The sequence below is a fragment of the Fukomys damarensis genome, unplaced genomic scaffold (assembly GCF_012274545.1).
Source record: "Fukomys damarensis isolate Sample0158 unplaced genomic scaffold, DMR_v1.0_HiC HiC_scaffold_17, whole genome shotgun sequence".
Lineage (NCBI taxonomy): Eukaryota > Metazoa > Chordata > Mammalia > Rodentia > Bathyergidae > Fukomys > Fukomys damarensis.
The window spans coordinates 60,001,304-60,020,615 of record NW_022900929.1 but is presented as its reverse complement, the minus strand read 5'-3'; the positions used below and the strand labels follow the sequence as shown (position 1 = coordinate 60,020,615).

At 35.8% G+C, this 19,312-nt stretch overlaps 1 protein-coding gene across 7 annotated transcripts in view; it reads right to left on the bottom strand.

Annotated features, from left to right (window-relative positions):
- Ttc6 (tetratricopeptide repeat domain 6) overlaps positions 1 to 19,312 on the bottom strand; it is a 132,930-nt gene that overhangs the window by 106,949 nt on the left and 6,669 nt on the right. For 5 of the 7 annotated variants that reach the window (XM_033765146.1, XM_010632654.2, XM_033765145.1 and 2 more), the window contains exons 4-6: positions 14,653 to 14,862; positions 10,476 to 10,606; positions 6,494 to 6,685 (exon numbers count right to left, since the gene is read on the bottom strand). In XM_033765146.1, coding sequence (XP_033621037.1) covers positions 6,494 to 6,685; positions 10,476 to 10,606; positions 14,653 to 14,862 — 533 coding nt within the window. Of the gene's footprint in view, positions 1 to 6,493; positions 6,686 to 10,475; positions 10,607 to 14,652; positions 14,863 to 19,312 lie in introns of those variants that run through there. The other 2 variants (XM_010632655.2, XM_010632656.2) reach the window with 2 other exon arrangements.

The window sequence follows — 19,312 nt, the reverse complement described above, 5'->3', positions numbered from 1 at the left end:
ATTGAAAAAAATCAGGGTCCCCAGATATAAAGACCCTATTCAAAAATGGGCATCTGAAATTAACAGACATTTCTTAGAGAAGTAAATACAGCAAAGAAATATATGAAAAAATGTTCAACATCACTGGTCATTCAAGAGATGCAGATGAAAACAACACTGAGATTCCATCTCACCCAAGAAAGAATGGCTACTATCAAGGAATCAACCAATAACAAATGCTTACAGGGCTGTGCTAAGAAACGAACTCTTCTCCGTTGTTGGTAGGAGCGCAAACTGGTGCAACCACTGTGAAATCAATATGGAGATAACTCAAAGAGCTGGGACTAGAGGTTCTATTTGACCCAGCCATCCCTCTGCTGGGTATCTTTCCAAAAGAATTAAAAGAATCATATCACAGTGATATATGTGCACCCATGTTTATAGTGGCAGAGTACATAATAGCTAAAACTTAGAAACAATCCAAATGCCCATCAACTGGAGACTGGATAAAGAAGATGTGTTTTTTCTATTAAAATGGAATACTACTCAGCCATAAAGAATGAGAAACTAGAAACATTTATAGCTAAATGCATGCACATTGAGGCTATACTCTTAAGTGAAATAAATAGGACACACTTGAGTAAATACCGAATAGTTTCTCTGGTGTGAAAAACTAAAAGTGTAACTAAACTTCAAATTGTATAATTGAGAGTGTGAAATAGGAAGCAAATGGCTAAAGGGGACTTGGGAAGGGGAAGGGAAAGGAAATAAGGGAAAAGAAAAAAATGTGAAAAATGAAAAAATGGAAACAAAATCTTTGTAAATGGGAAGGTGAAGGGGGTGAAGGGAGGACAGGGGTATGGGAAAAAACCAAGAACCAAGATATATCATGTAAAGGTACAAGATCCCAATGGTAAATGTAACTTTATTGTTTGCTTTAAATGTACCAATAAACTTAATGGAAAAAAAAGAAATAGGAAGATTGGTCCCTAATATCCAGATTGGAAGAGAAGAAAGCAGAAGACAGAGCACAGTACTATAAATGAAGGATGACAGACTACAGATGATGGTGTTCTACAATGGGCTTCACAAAGGTTTGGTGTGGGATGATGCCACGTTCTCTTGGAAAGCAGTGGGTGATGGGGAATACAAAATCAGTCTCTATCAGAGAGCCTAAAGCCTTCGATGGTATGACCTATCTTTGTTCAAAGATGAGTACACAGAAAAATCCAATATTCTGTGAAGAGAGTCTGGGGATAATAAAGAATATTCATGAAGGACGTCATTCTGATAAAGCCTTATTATGGGAAGCCAAAGTATGTATGGTTTTCTGTATGGTCTGGAGTAAAAAATGTAAATGTTTTCGTGAAACAGGTAACAGAAGTTCAGATAAAACTACAAAGGCTTAGATTTTTCTTAAGAAGCTATAGAATTAAGAAAAGGAAGAAAAATACCATAACAGGATGAAAATTACAATTATTGTGATTTTTTTAAATTTACACTTCAGGAAATAATGCTTATTCTTATTCCTAGAAGAATTTACAGGTTAATAAATTCATTTTCAAAGGAGGCCATAAAATTACTAGAAGAAAATATGGAAATACATTTAAATTTGAGTTTAGAAATGGCCTAAGAATGTCCAAGAGGAAAACTCATAAGACAAGCAGTTCCTAGTTTTACTACATAAAAATTAAACTTTTGCATAGCATAAAACACTGTAAGGGGCTGGGGATTTAGCTCAGTGGTTCCACTGCCTACCTTGCAAGCCTAGGGTCCTGAGTTCAATCTCCAGTACCCCCCAAAAAGACTGTAAACAAAGCTTAAGAATCAACAAAGTGAAATACATTCACAGTATACATGTAAAATAACTAAAATCTTTAGTATAAGAACATCATTTACAAAATCATAAGAAAGAGATGAATTAAAAACTCCACAGAATATGAGCTGGTAATTCTTAAAAGGAGAAAAACAAATAGACAAAAATATCTAAAATTTTCTCAATTTATCAGAAGAGAATGAAAGGTATTTTTCCTCAGCAGATTAGATTTAAAAATTCACAACAATTAACATTTACTTAGAAGAGTACAAGAAAATAAACTTAATAATAAATCATTGTAAAGTGTCACTGCTGCTTGGTTAGTGAGTGTCACGAAATAATTTAATTGTTCACATATAACCTTCACTGAAAAAGTAAAGGTACAGAATGTGTGTCCTAAACAGGTACATTTACAACTGATGTCTGGAAGGCGCATCACCACAGTAACATTAACACAAATGTTTAGATGATTATGTAATGATCTCTAATGATATCACCAACTTTTTGTCGCCAGAAGTCCAATGTGCTATCCATTGAGCCACAAAGCCACCTCGTTATTACCAATTTTAAAACCTCAAATCTAGGGCCAGGGATTTAGCTCAGTGATTCTGCTGCCTGCTTTGCAAGCGCAAAGTCACGAGTTTGATTCCAAAACAAAACAACAAAAAAACTCTCAAATCGAAATTTGTATATCAAAAATTCTATGTGTATAAACATCTCTATATAATACAAAAATCATCTTAAAGCAAAATATTTAAAAATGAAATATATAGTTCTCATCAAAATTAGTATTTAACAAAATAAAAATAATTTTGAAGAATAATTTGCTATTTCAAATAAACCTAAGTACATTCCCTTATCACTCTACCAAAATAACCTCAGTGTTGGCCACAAATAATGATTACTATATGCACAAATATAAAAGTTTTAAAAGAATGAGAAATTAGATTCATTCATAGGAAAATGGATACATATTGAGGATATAGTCCTAAGTGAAATAAATAACTCACACATGTGTGAATACTGAATAGTTTCTCTGGTGTGAAAGGCTATAATAGTACATAAGATCCTAATGAGATAATTGACAATGTGAAATAGGAAGAAAAGGGCCAAAGGTGTAGGGAAAATGGGAAGGGTAGGGGAAAGGTAATAAGGGAAAAGAAAAAATATGACAAATTGAAAAAATGGAAATAAAGTGTTTGTAAATGGGGAGGGATGGAGAGGGTGAAGGGAGGGCAGGGACAAGGGGAAAAAATGAGAACCAAGACCTGTCATGTAAATGTACAAGATCCCAATAATGAATGTAATTGTACTGTATACCTAAAATGTACCAATAAACTCAATAAAAGAAAAAAGTATATAATCACAAGTATTATGTTTTTGAGTTAACTGTTCATTGCACAGAAAGAGCAAAAGCCACCAAATTGAAAGGATATTAATTTTTTGTTTATAATTACCTTTTTTGGAATACTTATTAATACATTTGTGTGAACTCAAGGGCTCAGCAGACAGATATATTGTGAAAAAGTTAAGCAATGTTTAGCAAGATAATCCTCAAGAATTGGATGCTAGAGAATTAAATATTCAATGCTTAAATTAACTTTTTATTTGTTACTTAGGAACAAATTGCCAAGAATTATCATTATCAAATAAAGCATTTATTGATTCTCTAGGAAAAATAAAGAGAGGTCTATGTGAAAAAAGAAAAAGAATTTTAGAATCAGAAAGAAGCCAGCAATGGTAACTCATTGTATGAATAACAGCTGTTAAATGCTCAAAATAATTCTTGGTGGCACAGTATTCATGGACATGACTCAAAACTGGAGAGTTTTGACCATTTGTTGCTAAAAAATAAGAAAATAAATTTTAAAATTTTAAACCTGTCCAGTTTTATGACTACTACATGATCTTTATATCTTGGTTTTCTACCCCAAACTTTAGGCTTATAAAGGACATTTCAATGAATGTTGTTGCTGAACTATTACTTTTTAATACAAGATATCAAAACAGTTTCAAAATTTCCAAAGTAATTCACATACATTTTAATATGCAAATATTAACTTGATAAATTAAAACTAAAAGCCTTAGATGGATAAAATTATGATTGATACATGAATCCAAAAGATATATTTTGGATAAATAGAAAATAAACAGGATAATAACATTTCACAGATTCGAGTTAAAATTTGTGACTACCAAACACAAGGAAAACAGGTCATTTTCCACTATGAAAAAAATACAATAGAGTGCTCCACTTTTTGCTGGAACCAAGTAAAAACTTTAGTTTTTAGAAAATGGGTTTAGAATAGACCACAAAAAGTATAGGTAAGTCATTAATAATTCTGAGATAATGTGACTAAAAGTGATCTTTTAAAATATCTTTCTCAAAGGAACCCTTCTCCATTGTTGGTGGGAGTGCAGACTGGTGCAACCACTATGGAAATAAATATGGAGATACCTCAAAGACCTCAGACTAGAGGTTCCATTTGACCCAGCCATCTCTCTGCTGGGTATCTTTCCAAAAGAATTAAAAGAATCATATCATAGTGATATATTCACACCTATGTTTATAGCCGCACAGTTTGTAATAGCTAAAACTTGGAAACAGCCCATTTGCCCATCAGTTGGAAACTGGATAAAGATGTGGTTTTTCTATAAAATGAAAATGGAATACTACTCAGCCATAAATAATGAGAAATTAGATACATTCATAGGAAAATGGATACATTTTGAGGATATACTCTTAAGTGAAATAAATAAGTCACATGTGTGTAAATACTGAAATAGTTTCTCTGGTGTGAATAAACTGTAATAGTACATAAGATCCTAATGAGATGACTGACATTGTGAAATAGGAAGAAAAGGGCTAAAGGTGTAGGGAAAGTGGGAAGGGTAGGGGAAAGTGAATAAGGGAAAAGAAAATAAATATGAGAAAATGAAAAAAATGGAAATAAAGTGTTTGCAAACAGGGAGGGGAGGAGGGGGTGAAGGGAGGGCAGGGACAAGGGGAAAAAATGAGAACCAAGACCTGTCATGTAAAGGTACAAAATCCCAATAATGAATGTAACTGTACTGTATACCTAAAATGTACCAACAAACTCAATTAAAACTAAAAAAAAATCTTTCTCAGATGTCTAGAGGAATAAAAATTTAGTACTGAAAAAGGTTCTCCTTAACTTCATATTTAATACTTTTAATATGCTTTAAAAATATGGTAGATGATTTTTCAGAATTCCTATCAGCTATAGAATTCTCAAAGGCAGGAGACTCATATGTTCTTGATGGGCAAGTGAAACTGCCTTCTATTGGGCTTTGTGAGTGGGAAGGAAGGATGTTAAAACTTATTCCTTTAACATAGGAAACATAGACGTACATACAGTACAAGAAGCTGAGGTGCAGAATATCAAGGGTACTAAAATAAATTAGGAGTAGTGATTGGGAAGAAAAATCTCAAATTGAAAGCATAAAAGTAGTTAAGAAAATCTCAGAGAAGGTTAGATTTTAATTGCTACCCAGAAAAAGAATTTGAGCAAGTTTTTGTGGATAACATGGAGCACAAGTTTCTTCCTGAATAAAATGAAAATTGTAACTTATTTCTTACAGCTGAAGATTTAAATAGAAAGTATGCAAAAACACCCAGCACAGTGCTCAGAATATTGCTTCTGCAAAAAACAACAACAAAAAAGGAGCTTTCTTCCCTTTTCTCTTCTCTTTTGACAATGTTGTACAGTCTTCACAAAACACAATGCAGATTTCAAGGGCAAATGGGACACAAGGAGAAATGGAATGAACTCAACAGGCAAAGACCTTTGCACATGATTCTGGGCCCAAGTATGTCCAATGATGCTGAAATATAATTCAAACGATGGTTCAAATGCCAAATCTGTGAATTTTTTCATTGTTTCCATGGAGCTTTCATGTGCCTCGATTTCCATTTCAATATTCCAGAACTTTATGGAGTACGAATGAGGTAATTATGTAACACTGTTTGGGAACCAGATGACTACACTAAAGTTACTTTATGATAGGATATTGCTATGTTCTAAACATATCCTCCAGCATTCATGTGCTGGGAGTTTAATTCCAAATAAAGCCATGTTAAGAGATGAAACTTTGAAGAGGTGATCACATCATGAAGGCTCTGCTCTTATGAATGGTTTTAATGCTACGATTCTAAGAGTGGGTTACTTACCCGAGGAGAGGTGCTTGATTAAAAAGGAAAATGAGTAGAATGAAGTAACTCTCTCTCTCTCTCTCTCTCTCTCTCTTTCTCTCTCTCTCTCTCTCCCTCATTCCTTCCCTTCCCTCACCCCTCCTTTACTTTGTCCTTTATTCTTCTGCCATAGAATGATATGACAAAAAGGCCCTCACTAGATACCAGCACCTTGACATCGGACTACCTGGCCTCCAGAACTTTTAGAAATAAATTCATTTTATTCATAATCTAATCTGTCTGAAGTAGTCTGTGAAAGCAACACAAAGCCAACTAAGACAGCTATGATTCTTATCAATACTGTCCGGAAATAGAGATAATAACTTAGTCTGTGTACACACTAGGAAAGCCATGGAAAACAATAAAAATGGCTCCTTCTCTAGTGTCCAAGAACGGAATCTGAACTTTAAAATCGGAACCTCAAAGACAGAATTTCTTTGACAGTTGAAATCTAGCTCAAAATAAAATTACCAAAGAATTCTTACCTATCTCTATGTGTATCTGCAAAGCGATCGCACAGGAAAGATGGTCCAAAGACTCCAAGTGGGGTGCTGTGGCCTCTCTTGTCAGCAGTATGGTACATGCGAGAGGCCAGCTGCAAGTCGACTGGCAGCTGCCGGGCTGGGATGGTGGTGCATAGATGGTGAAGCTGAGGAGAGGAGTGCGTCTGTGGGATTCTGCAACACGGAAAAGGATGTGAGCTGCTTCTGCCACTGTGTGGTCTTTAGATATGGAACACATTTATTTTGGCAGCTTAGCTCAGGTTCTAAAAATGATACCTAAGTAGAAGAGGTCAGATATAAAATTATAATAATGGTTTATAACAAGTTTAATATTACAGTCTCAGGCCAGTGTCCAGAGCTTCAAACTCATATTGGACTGTGTACAGAATAACTCAACCTGTGGGTTTCACAAATATCTCAAGATCAAAAGGTGTCTAATAGCAAACTTATTATACTCCTAGCCTCTTCTTGCCTGAATTTATACTCAGTCCAAGGACACCATGTCCAGCCATCATGAATTCCTTCTTTCTACTCCACTAAAATGCAAATGTCCCTGAAGGTAGAACATTATGCATAATACATTATCTGTTTCTTCAAATGGAGACATCTTGTGTCTAAGTCAGTGTAGCAAATCTCTTTTCTACTTTTCCAGAACTTCCCTCTCCTGCCTTTCCGAAGTAGGAAATGCCCCAAGCCATTCTACAAAAATAAAAACAAAACCTTATTGAGCACTGCAATGTGCCAGGCTCTGAGCTATATGCTTTCCATATATTCCTTCTAAATCTCACAGTGAACCTACATTGGAGGTATAGTATCCGCGTTTTGTACCAAGTTTATATTGGCTAAGTCACAAAATAAGTGAATGGCCACTGTGACCCAAACACAGTACTGATGACTATATGCCAAATTTCTTTCCTATTAACACCTATTAACTCCCAAGTAGAGTAACCTTTCATCCAGTACTTCCCTATCCCTACCTTCCTTTTAAAGTTGTACATTTCCATTAATCAAATGACCTTTTCTTCATCAAGTCAACTTTAGATCTGTAAATCGTGTTCTCTAATGACCTCCAGGCTGACGCTAACAATGTTCACGACTCTTCTCAAAATTGCCCTTTCTCCACTGGCTTTCCTCAGCTTTCACCTTTCTCTCAGATTCATCATAATTCAACATAATCCCTGGCCTTTCCTTCTCTAACTTTCCAGACTCGCTGTTAGCTTCTAAGATTTGAACTTCTCTTTCAATACTGGAAAAATCATCTTCCAATATTTCAGTTAATTTCCTCATTCTGAGTGCTCCCTAGTCTCACCTCTGCTGCCACTACCTCCCTTAATTCCTCCTCTTCAAGATCAAAATGCCTCCTAGCATTTGACACTGATTCTAGCTCAGTGGTTGAGTGCAGCTCTACAGTTGAGATGCCTGGATTCAAATCCTTTTTACAATTTTCATTTGGTCATAAGCAAGTTTGGATTTAAGTAAGAAAAGTAAATGCATTTAGAACAATGTCTCATGTAGCTGATGTGAGTTCTTATCAGTTTCCAGGACAAACCACAGGATCAGATTCATCAATTCTTTCGGTTGTGGATAGAATTCTGTCTTCCCTCTTGTCCACACCTGAACATCTGTCAACAATAGCTTGAAGACAGATTCTTCTGCAAAGGTTTTTCTTTTTTTTTACTCTGTTTTACAGACGTCTCTTTTCATGCATTGCCCTAGTCTTACGCCACTCATTTTGATCACTTATCTAATGGGTCAGTGCTGGTGTGTCTGATGCCTCTGTGTGTCTGGGATACTTCAGATAGAAGCACAATATAAATAATGTAGACTTTGGAGTTGGGTGAACCTAAATCAGAAACTCAGTTCTAATAGCTACAAAGTGCATTACCAGAACTCTCTGAAAGACTTCAAAAAATTACAATAAAAACTTCCTAGCTCTTTGTGATAATTTATTTTAAAATAACAGATATATCATTCCTGGTCTTTGGTGGTCTCTTAAGAAATGCTGGTTTATTTTTATTGTTGTTATTAATTTTTACAATGCAGCACCTAATCCATCACTAGGCACAGTATGTGCATTATTCAAACACTGACAGAGAACAGCTTATGGAATTTCCAAACAGGACAGGGTCCAGTAAGAACATAACAGCGATTTGTAAATGTTCATGTGTCGGGCAAGAAAGGAGAGACAAATCAAAAGCACCTGGAAACACCTGAGAAAAGGAGACCTAACTGGGCAAGTAAACTGGGTTGTCCGGGAAGCCAGGGCTTCAGGCACTCTGGGTTCCTATGAAAAAGCTTTCAAAAAAGAGAGAGAGAGGACAAAAAGGTAAGCTCCAATGTCAAGTGCACATGTACCATTATTCTACCTCAGACAGGTCCTGGCTGGTGGAATGTGCTGGAGATTACATTACTGATTTTTTTTTTTCTTTAAAAAGCATGACAGTCAACTTACATTCTTATGCTCCCATTATAGTCTAACAACACAGATTAGCAAGTGAATCTCCCTTGGTCATTGAGCTCAATAACAATATTCTACAATAGAGTACTGAACTCCCAAGAAAACAATTTAATTTGAGGGCTAGTCACTTAGGAAAAGGAGTAAGTTAAAAATAAAGAAAAGGCAGGAGTGAATTGAAAACTCAAAAATTTTTCTCCAAGGTTCTCTTTTATAACAAACTTTTAAAATATCGTATTTTTTCTTTTTCCTTATCTCATTCTTGTTTCCCTTTAATGGAAATTTCTATTTTCAGCTTAAATGAATTAAAACAGCATTATATGTATCAATAAGATCTACAAATATTTTTGGCATGCTCAAGAAAAGCTCTGTGTTTTTATAACACAGTCTCCTTAAGCAAGACTATTTGTCATTCTTTGAAACACTAAGACATAAAAAAGAAAAGACTCTGACTCTGTGTGTGGCCGTACTACTTTGGTTAATGCACTAAATGCAAGGTTTTTTAGGGAAAAAAAATCAAGAAGTTTCTGCTTCATTGATAATCTGACAGTAACTATTTATTGAAGGTAAAATACTTGTTGTCTGCTGTCAGTATTTGTTTTAATACATAATCTTGCTAACTTAATGAGCTTAAAGCAATGCAGATAAGCAATGGCATGTACAGGGTCACTTAAATGCCAATTTGACTGTTTCATAAACTTTGGAATTCTTTTCCCATGAGTCTGTTCTCAGCTACTAAATTGTGAGTAATATCCATTTACAGAGTTTAGGCTAGCCATAAAAAAAGTTCGCTTCCACAGCCAACACACTTTTCAGTCCCCTAAGCAACAGCGAAAGCTAATAATTAAAGGCTCTTTAAACCCCCATAAAGAGTTAAATGAAGAATAATCTAGAATAAACCAACTCATAAAACTCTACTAGTGAAATAAGGAGAAAACCTAAGTTTGGACAAGGTGAATGGTAAAAGGTAAACTATAATCTAAATTGTATTTACACATAATTGTTCAGAATTGCAATTATATTCCTATGTAATAAGAAACTCCATTAAAAACATGGGTGGGGGATGAAACATGAAATGATAGTATAGAAAAATGAAGCCTTCTAAACTGCCAAGTTAATTGGCCTATGGACACTGTGTGTTGGATTGCTATCATAACAAAATTAACTGATCCAATAAGCAGTTAGTCCAAATCAGGCATTGCAGTGATCAAAAATATCAAATTTCACAAGCTAACAATTTTACTTAGTCTCATAAACAGATATTTTTATTCTAGCTATTGTTACATTTGTTAAATTAGACACACTGATCCCAAATGTGAATAGAGGGATGCATGAAGTATAGCACATAGTGCCTAACTGTAAAATCTGCCATTAACTTTTCCTCTGAGACTAAGATCTCATATATGAATTTCTAAAGCATTCAGTTTTCCTGCTAGAAAATGGATATTCATGTATCCGTGCTACTGACTGCTTTTCAAATAATAAAATCTGTGAATTTAAACAAGTTACTTTTTAAGTAGTTTCTGATCTATTTGGGGTTTTAAAAACTTTTTTCGTCTCAGTGGTGGAGTCTCTGATTTACTTCTTTGTGTTCTCTTAACTTCTTTTCCTCTGATTTGCAAGAATTCTGACGATTGCACCTTTAAAAAAATATAAAGTATACTGTTAAGGTAGGTTGTAATGTAAGAGTTACTGTTTTCTGCTATTTAATGGCCCATTTTATATTTAAATGTGTGATTTCTGTGTATATTTTATAACAGAATATGAATCCAATTTCCCTTCAAATCCATTCCTAAATTTTTATATATACATTTCATGCCAATGAAAATATTAGTACTATATATATATATATATATATATACACACACACACACACACATACATATATACACAATATTTATCATTTATTACCTTAAAATTACTAGAGAAATATAAAAAAGATCCTAACCTCCATAAATCTTTTTTCCCTTTCTAGTTTTCTGGGGGTTGAACCCAGGGTTTCACATATGCTAGGCAAAGAGTCTCCACTGAGCTATTTCCCTAGCCCAATACCATCTTCTTGATTTGTATTTTCAACAGAACTTACCTTGTGAAAGAAGTTCAAGCCTGGCTGGGCCAGGTGCGCCGCACTCCTGTCTCCTGAGCTAACTCGGAAATTTTGCCAAGGCTGAGCTAATTCACCTAAGTGCCTAGATGCTGGGTCCAACAAGCTACACCTCCGCCACTAGTGATAACTCCCTTGCCTCGCCCACAAAAAAATCACTCCACCGTGCCTCCAATAAGATATCACCAAACGTTAAATGCTCCTCCCATGCTCCTCCCCCATGGTTGTCCCTACATAAGCCTGTGCATTTCCTGAATAAAGCGGAAGCGTTCCAGAAACCTCCGTGGAGTCTGCCTGGTGATTCCACACCTTGCCCTCCCAGTCTGAGCTCCTGAACCTTGTTCGGTGAGTGGGCTCGCACTTGCGGACAACATTACCTTTAGTTTGATATGTTGTTACAAACGCAAGCTAAAAATAATTTAAATGCTTCATTATTATTATTATTATTATTTACTATTATTTTGAGCAACGTTTATCAATTTGTACTACCTATAGTAGAGCTGTTTTCTATTTCTACTGCTTAGCAAACATAAAACATTCTTTCTCATAAATAACTGTCTTCTAATCAGTACAAGCTTTGGATGTATTGCTTCTAGTAAATTTTGCAGAATTAATGTAGTCATTCATGTAAGGATTTTTCTCCTGAGACTGCTTTTCATTTTGAGACTAGATTTAAGGAAGAAAGCAGAGAGGCCTTATTTGGAAGAAGCACAGAGATATGGTTGATTAAGTAGAAGAGGGCCAGATACGGAGAAGTTCCTACAAATTAGGTGATGAATCTGGGATTGGTTCAGTAGAAAGGAGAGAGTTGTTGAAACTTCTTGGGTAAGGAAGCAATGAGGAATAATAAAAGTTTAAGAAGCATCAAGCATTCTGTTTCTCCCTTCAGTTAATATCTGAATTTCCTCTATAATGTCTCCACCAAGTGGTAGTTATCTGGCTTGAACATGGTCAGATATATTTAAGGTGTATCACTTTCTCTTTGAAGCTATTCCAGTTGTTAAGAGTTTTTGTTTGTTTATTATTGAGTCTATTAATTTTTATCCACCAATCTCAATTCAAACCTCAGTAACAATACAGGCACCAGTCTAGCTTGCTTGCTTACTTTTTCTTTCTTTCTTTCTTTCTTTCTTTCTTTCTTTCTTTCTTTCTTTCTTTCTTTCTTTCTTTCTTTTCTTTTCTTTTCTTTTCTTTTCTTTTTCTTTTTTTTTCCTGGTACCAATCCCCAGCTAATTTAGCTATCTTTCAGTTGATGGGTAGTCAAATATTTGAATACAATGGACTCCAATGGACTCCACTGGGCCAGCTTTTCTGCCAGATAAACATCCTTAGTGCCTTCAACTCTACTTGCATGACGTCATTTTGCAGTACTGTGATTTGTTATTTTGAATGTTCTCTTCCAAACAGTCTCTAATTTGTTAGAGTTTCCCCTGGGAATTGGACATGCCCATCTGAACATGATATGTATTTGAGGTATGATATGATCAAATCAACCAAAGATGCTCCTCTCTTACACTACTTGTCAGCCAATGAAAGCTACAGTTCCATTTGTCTTCTTACAAAATGATACCATGTTTTAAAACCCTGGAGTCTCACATTTTCTATTGTCAAGTCCTATCATCCCACATCTACACATTTACTTTATGGATATAAAGAAAAAATCATGGGTGTATTTATCCCTATTAAATTTCATCTGCGGTTAGACCAAACATACCTTACCCATTACATTTGGATGCCACTTACAAATCCAACCAACAGTGGCTGTCCATATTATCAACCAAGTTATTGAGAAATATGTTGAATTGGACATAGCCTCATAGCACACCACCAGGGACTCTCCTGCAGTAATTGTCCATCCTCTGCATAACTACTTTCAAAGTCATCCAGCAATCTACCTGACTCATCTACCTAACTGAATCTTGGAAGCAAAACTGTTAAGAAGTTTTCATGAGTGAACTGCAAAAGTTCAGAAAAGTAGTTACTCATGCTTATTGGATTTTTATGTGTCAAGTGTTCTTCTAAATGTGTATTTACACACATGCTATTGTAGCATCTACATGTAATCCTCACACAAATATTATGCAGTAGGCACTGTCATTATCTTCATTTAACAACACAAATAAGCAGCTCAGTAGTTTACCCAAGGTCATGTTGGAAGTAAAGGATAGAGAGAATTCTGTCCCTGGAAAACTGACTCCAGAGCCTATGACTTCCCTATGTTACACTTACATGGAATAGCAGAGCTAACACTTCTCTGATATTCAGTCTAGTAATTCTAAAAGAAGTAAGGTTGGTCTTCTATGGCTTGTCTTTGGGGAAACCCTACTCCTTCCATAAAGGTTCAAGCACTATTCTTTTAATAAGTAGCTTAATCATCTAGAGTTTTACCCAGTACGTGTGCATAGATAGACTGCCAAAAGTGGAGACTTATACCTTAAAATATAAAAGTCAGATTTGTACTTGCCAGTCTCGAGGCATCTGGCTCCTCTCTCACCTGTTGGCTAACTCTCAAAATCTTTTACAAATCTTGTGAATTCAAGATTCAAATAAATCTTCTTCTCTTCTCTCTAAAGATCACTTGCTTTCTCAGCTTTAAGAAGCAAGGTATGAATGTATCCATTTCCTTTCTCTCTGACACATTTGTTTGTTTTAAGCCTCAACCTTTTTACAAAAATAAATCAAGGCAGCTCTGTCATCTGTTGTCATTACACTATTCATCCACAATGACAAGGTTCTTTCTTTTTCCCTCTCTTTGCTCCTAAACTAACATGCAAATTGCTTTTCTTTTTTTGTTGTTGTTGTTCTTAACATTGTTTTCAGGCCTGAATCCATTCTGGATCTCAGCTAGCCACATGACACTTTTATGCTTATCTGTTTATTTTAAAACAAATTTACTTAAGTCAAAAGTGACTGGCTTGACTTAAAGTATTAAAACAGTAGGATGATTATGTGAATATTGTTAAAATTTGAAAAGGATTCATAAATAAAGTTAATCTGAGAAGCATTTCACAATAGGAAAAGACTCAAAGGTTAGGATAAACCTAAAGAGAGCAAAGTTATAATAGCTGCAAAGTTTACCCAGTCCTGATTCCTGGATTAGAGTTCCTAATTGCCTTGAGGTGGTACTGAAATGCTCTTGGTTGATTGTTTTGACTTTTTTTTTTTTTTTTTTTTTTTTTTTTTTTGGTACTGGGGATTGAACTCGGGTCCTTGCACTTGTGAGGCAGGCAGTGGAACCACTGAGCTAAATCCCTGGTCCTCTCAGTCAATTTCTGAATGATTCCAGATTCCCTCTTACCTAGAAAAAACTGTCATCCCTTCCCAGGGTTGCAATTAGGGTTGAGACCAAAATCCCTCAAGAATCATATGATCCCTTTTCAAAAACAAAAAAAATAGACAATTTGCATTTCTGAGCCCCTTTCAGGATGGACCACACACACACACACACACACACACACACACACACACGTACACAAACATACACACAACCACACCTTGGGTCTAGCCTGGACCATTTCTGTACACCCGAACATCCTCAACTTGGCCTAATGCTAACTGTTTCCAATGTTAGTAGTTTTTCACCTTTATAGATATCTGCTTGGGTACTTTTGAGTCTCTTTTTGGCTGTCTACCTTCCATAAGTTTCACTGATTCCTCTGTTGGATGCATTTCCAAAGTGTCCTGAAATTTAAATGCTGTATCTTCTGCATCTAAGGCTGCCCACTTTGATATACCTTCCGATTCAATCTGGAAAATACTTGAGACATCTTCGAGAAGTTCCTCAGACATACTCTGTTGGAAGAAGTAAACATAAAGAATGCTTTCTTTGTTGCTCATCCCAACATTTTCAATTGTGCTATATTTTCTGACCAGAAAATTAATAGAAAAATGCATGTTTGAAATTGAGCAGAGGTGTGAAGTTTCCTCCCCAAATTTAGAAAGAAAAATTTAAACTGACTTAAGTAAAATATGAAAGCTGGCAGATTATTTTCCTTGGCCTCCTCATATTGTTTCAGAAAATATGCTCATTCTCCCATTGTTAGGCACAAACTTTAAGGAAATAGAAGGGCTTAGATATTACTGTGATGCTGCCCAGTACTCACACAGGATCGAGCCAGTGCACAGTCCACAAAAGGCACTGCTGAAAAGTTCTCATTTCATTATCCCACCTGCCTCCCAGACCAGCCTTGTAGCCACAGAAACATTGCCCAGCTTGAGGCTCTTTGGGCCTGAGAAATGGGATTACTTGTAGCTAGCTGCTCTTCTAGATGCCTGACTTCATTTCCCAAGGAAGAGCTAAGCTACAGGCCCCTGAAGGCCACCAGTTACCCAAGCTCCATGCCATGCCGGGTTGAGAAATTCTCACAAGATGTTGCTCCCCTGCCTACATGTGCTCTTTAAAAATTTCCCATTGACATATATGTGTATCATACCAGATTATACAGCACTGTCAGCTAAAACTTCATTGCCTCAGTCAAATGATAAGACCAGCTTGATTTAAATAAAAGCCCAAATCATATAGAAAGACCTTAAAATGCAATGTATAATTTGTTCTTTGATAAATTCACTTGCTAATAAGTAAAATACAGGGTAAAAGATGTTATACAGTACCAATACTACACCAGCTTTTTTGTTATTCAAGAAGGAAAACTGTATGAAGTCTAAGTTTATAAAATGAAGCTTAATTCTTGAGCTCTGCTTTTTACCAAGCTACTGGCTGGTGTTATGGAAAGATTAAGAGTTTGTTAACCAGATGAGACTTAATTCAAATCTTAGACCTGGCCTTGAGCAATGCCTGTAACTTGATCAAGTTATTTAAATTTTTTTCATTACATTCATTGGTGTATTTTAGGTATACATTATGATCACATTTATCATTGGGAACGCCTACCGTGATATATCTTGGTTCTTGTTTTTTCCCCATTTTTCTTCCCTCTCTTCCAGCCCTTCATCCCTCCCTATTTACAAAGACTTTGTTTCCAGTCTTTCCTTCTTTTTGCATATTTTTCTTTCCCTTCTTTGCTTCCTCCAGCCCCACCCCCCCACACTTCCCATTCCCCTTTGAGAAACTTAAAGTGTAAATGAGGAGCAAAATGTATAATACTTAAACTTTTTTAGCCTCACTTTCCTCATTAGTCAAAGGGGGTTGACAAAACCCTTTTCAGAAATGTCAAAGTAGATATGGGGTGATATAGGTTATGGACCGTGCTGCTATGCTGTCTACCTAAGATAAACTTTCATTTTATGTTCCTTAGCTTTGGGCATTGTCCTTCATTCCCTCTCTTTTGACTTTCTCTGCTCCTACCTTCCTCTCCACAGTCTCCCACACCACCCACCAAAATAGAAAATGGAAGAAACACTTGAAAAAAATGGCAGCTGCAGTTCCCCATCTTCAAAATGCTGCCTGGCCTTGCCTGCTCCACAAAGCCTTTCTTGATCAACTCTTGTGAGCCTTGCCTCTGTGGTACCATTACAACTGCCTACACGGCTATCTTTGTAGTACTAGTCTCACTAACAGATATGAACACTATCTTATCTAATTTTAATACTGAGCATAGTTCCAAGAAACAGGATCTGCTTGTACCCCCATTTTATAGATGATGCTATGGTTTGGGTCTAGATATCCCTCCAAAGCCTCGTGTGGTTATACACTTGATCTAGAGTGTGTGAAACTGGAATGCTAGGCTATAGGCACTAGGATTAATGGTGTGAGTGCTACCGAGCTCAGTAGTCTGGATAAGATAAAAGGGGCAGGGAGATGCTGTTATGTTTCCCTTGTTGCCTTTGCTATCTTCTACCACGATGAACTGAAGCTCTTTTGTCGCCTTTGCTACCATGTGTGTGCTGTGTTGCCTCTCTACTGCGGAGCTTGTTTGCCACCCCAGCCTCACAGCCAGCCGATAATGGACTAAAATCTCTATGGACTGTAAGCCAAATAAGCCCCCTCCCTTTCAACTTTGAGTGTTGATTATTTTGTCTCAGCAACAAGAGAAAAGTAACTAACACAGATGAGGACATTGAATCTAACAGAAGTTATATAAATGCCCAATGTCATGCTTTCAGTGATTTCAAACTTTTTATTTAGCCCAGACAGGCTCTACACTGTACTTTCTATTTGCCCTTCAACCAAAGCAAGCTTCAAAATATGGTCCACAGACTCCTGACAGTGTTTGAGAGCCTTTCATGTGGTCTGCAATGTAAAAACATTTTCATAATAATACTAAATTTCATTTAACTTTTTCTACTATGTTGAAATTTGCACGGATGATAGAAAGCAGTGGTGGACCAAGTGGTGAGCCAATACTTTTCCAGCGACTAATATATTAGGTTATACAACTATTCATGGAAAAGATTGGCTGAAACAATAAGACAAATCAATGGATTTAATATGATGATATGTAACAAGCTCATTATCTGATTGCTGATTCCATGATGCAATTAACCTTTAAGTACCAGTTGTGAAATTTTGCTGCCTTAAAAAAGAGGGGTATCCATAATTACATTGAAAGAGTATTAAAATATGGCTCCCTGTCCATTCTGTATGAGACCACATTTACTTAACACACTTAATAGCCAAAGCATATTAATATTATTAATCAAAAGAACATATTACAACAGATTGAACACAAAAGTAGACCTAAGAATCTCACTCTGTCAAATCAGATATTAGATTTACAGAAAATGTAAAGCTATCCTACTGTTCTCACTCAAATATTTTTCTGTAATAGACTTAACTGTTATTTTAAATGAGCACTTTTAATTTTCCTGTTTTCGTGTATAATAGGTAAACATCAGTTGATGTAACTCACATAAACAAGAATTTGGGGTGTCCTTAAAGTAATCTTTGAAAGTAAACAGCCATCCCAAGACTAAAACATTTGAGTACATCAAAAGTTTAAAATTTGAGAACTCTTTAAAAAGCAAGTTGTTTTTTCCATTTCTTTCTTATGCTGGGCCTTCATGGCTTCTATCATGGTCCTGAGCTCATCCATTTTTTTGTCAGTTTCTTCTCTAGAGTCTCAAATCATGACTTCTATTTTGCTCACTATCTCTATTGTTATCTGGGAAATTATTTCTATTTTGAATTTTTCTAGAGCCCGATCGATCTGTTTTGTTACTTCCTGTTTTTTGAGTTCAGGGTGTTCTACTATCAGCCTTTTCATCCTCATTTGCCCTACTGTTTGCCATTGGTAAACTGGAAGTCTGTCCTTGTGTTTTGCTTAAGTATTTTCTCATTTTAATTTTTGTTGTCGGAATGTCCCTGTTGCCCAACATAGGAAAGAAATGGAATCCATAAAACAGATTCAAACAGATATCCAGGGGATTAAACACTCTATTAAAAAGTGTACGCAACACAATAAAAGAATGCAAAGACAGGCTCTCAGATATAGAAGATAAGTTTGCAGTCAGTGACCATGAAAAGAGAGCTCTCTTAAAAACAGTAAGAGATCATGAGAAATCGATACAACAACTCTTAGGTGATGCAAAGAAGAATAACATAAGACTGATAGGAATACATGAAGTAGCAGGAGAAAATACAAATGACTTTAAAAAGCTGTTCGCAGAATTAATGACAGAAAACTTCCCAAACAGAGGTGAAGAGTTTGACATTCAGATAACTGAGGCATATAGGACCCCAACTAGCTACAATCAAAAAAAATCTACACCTAGACATATAATAATCAAGATCCCAGAAACCCAACAGAAGAACAAAATACTACAATCAGTAAGAGAAAAGAAACAAATCGCATAGAAAGAAAAGCCCATCAGAATCACAGCAGACTTTTCAACACAAACCCTTGGGGCAAGGAGAGCTTGGAATGAGATATTTCAAGTACTAAAAGAGAACAACCTCCAACCTAGACTGATGTATCCAGCAAAACTCTCTTTCAAAATGGATGGGGAAATAAAACACTTCCATGATGAAACACCTGAGAAACTACATGAATACCAAACCAGCACTACAAGCAATTCTAAACAAGATCCTAGAAAAAGACAATGAAGGCAACAACACCATGAGGCCCGAGAGAGCAAATCAAAAAGGCAAGGCAAGAAATTAAAAGGAGAAAGTGAAAAAGTAAAAAGAGTCAACAAAAGGCCAATAACATGTCAATAATAAGTCAGTACATATCAGTTATAACCAGCAATGTCAATGGCCTCAACTCACCAATCAAGAGAAATAGACTGGCAAAATGGAATAAGAAGCAAAATCCAACAATATGTTGTATACAAGAAACACACC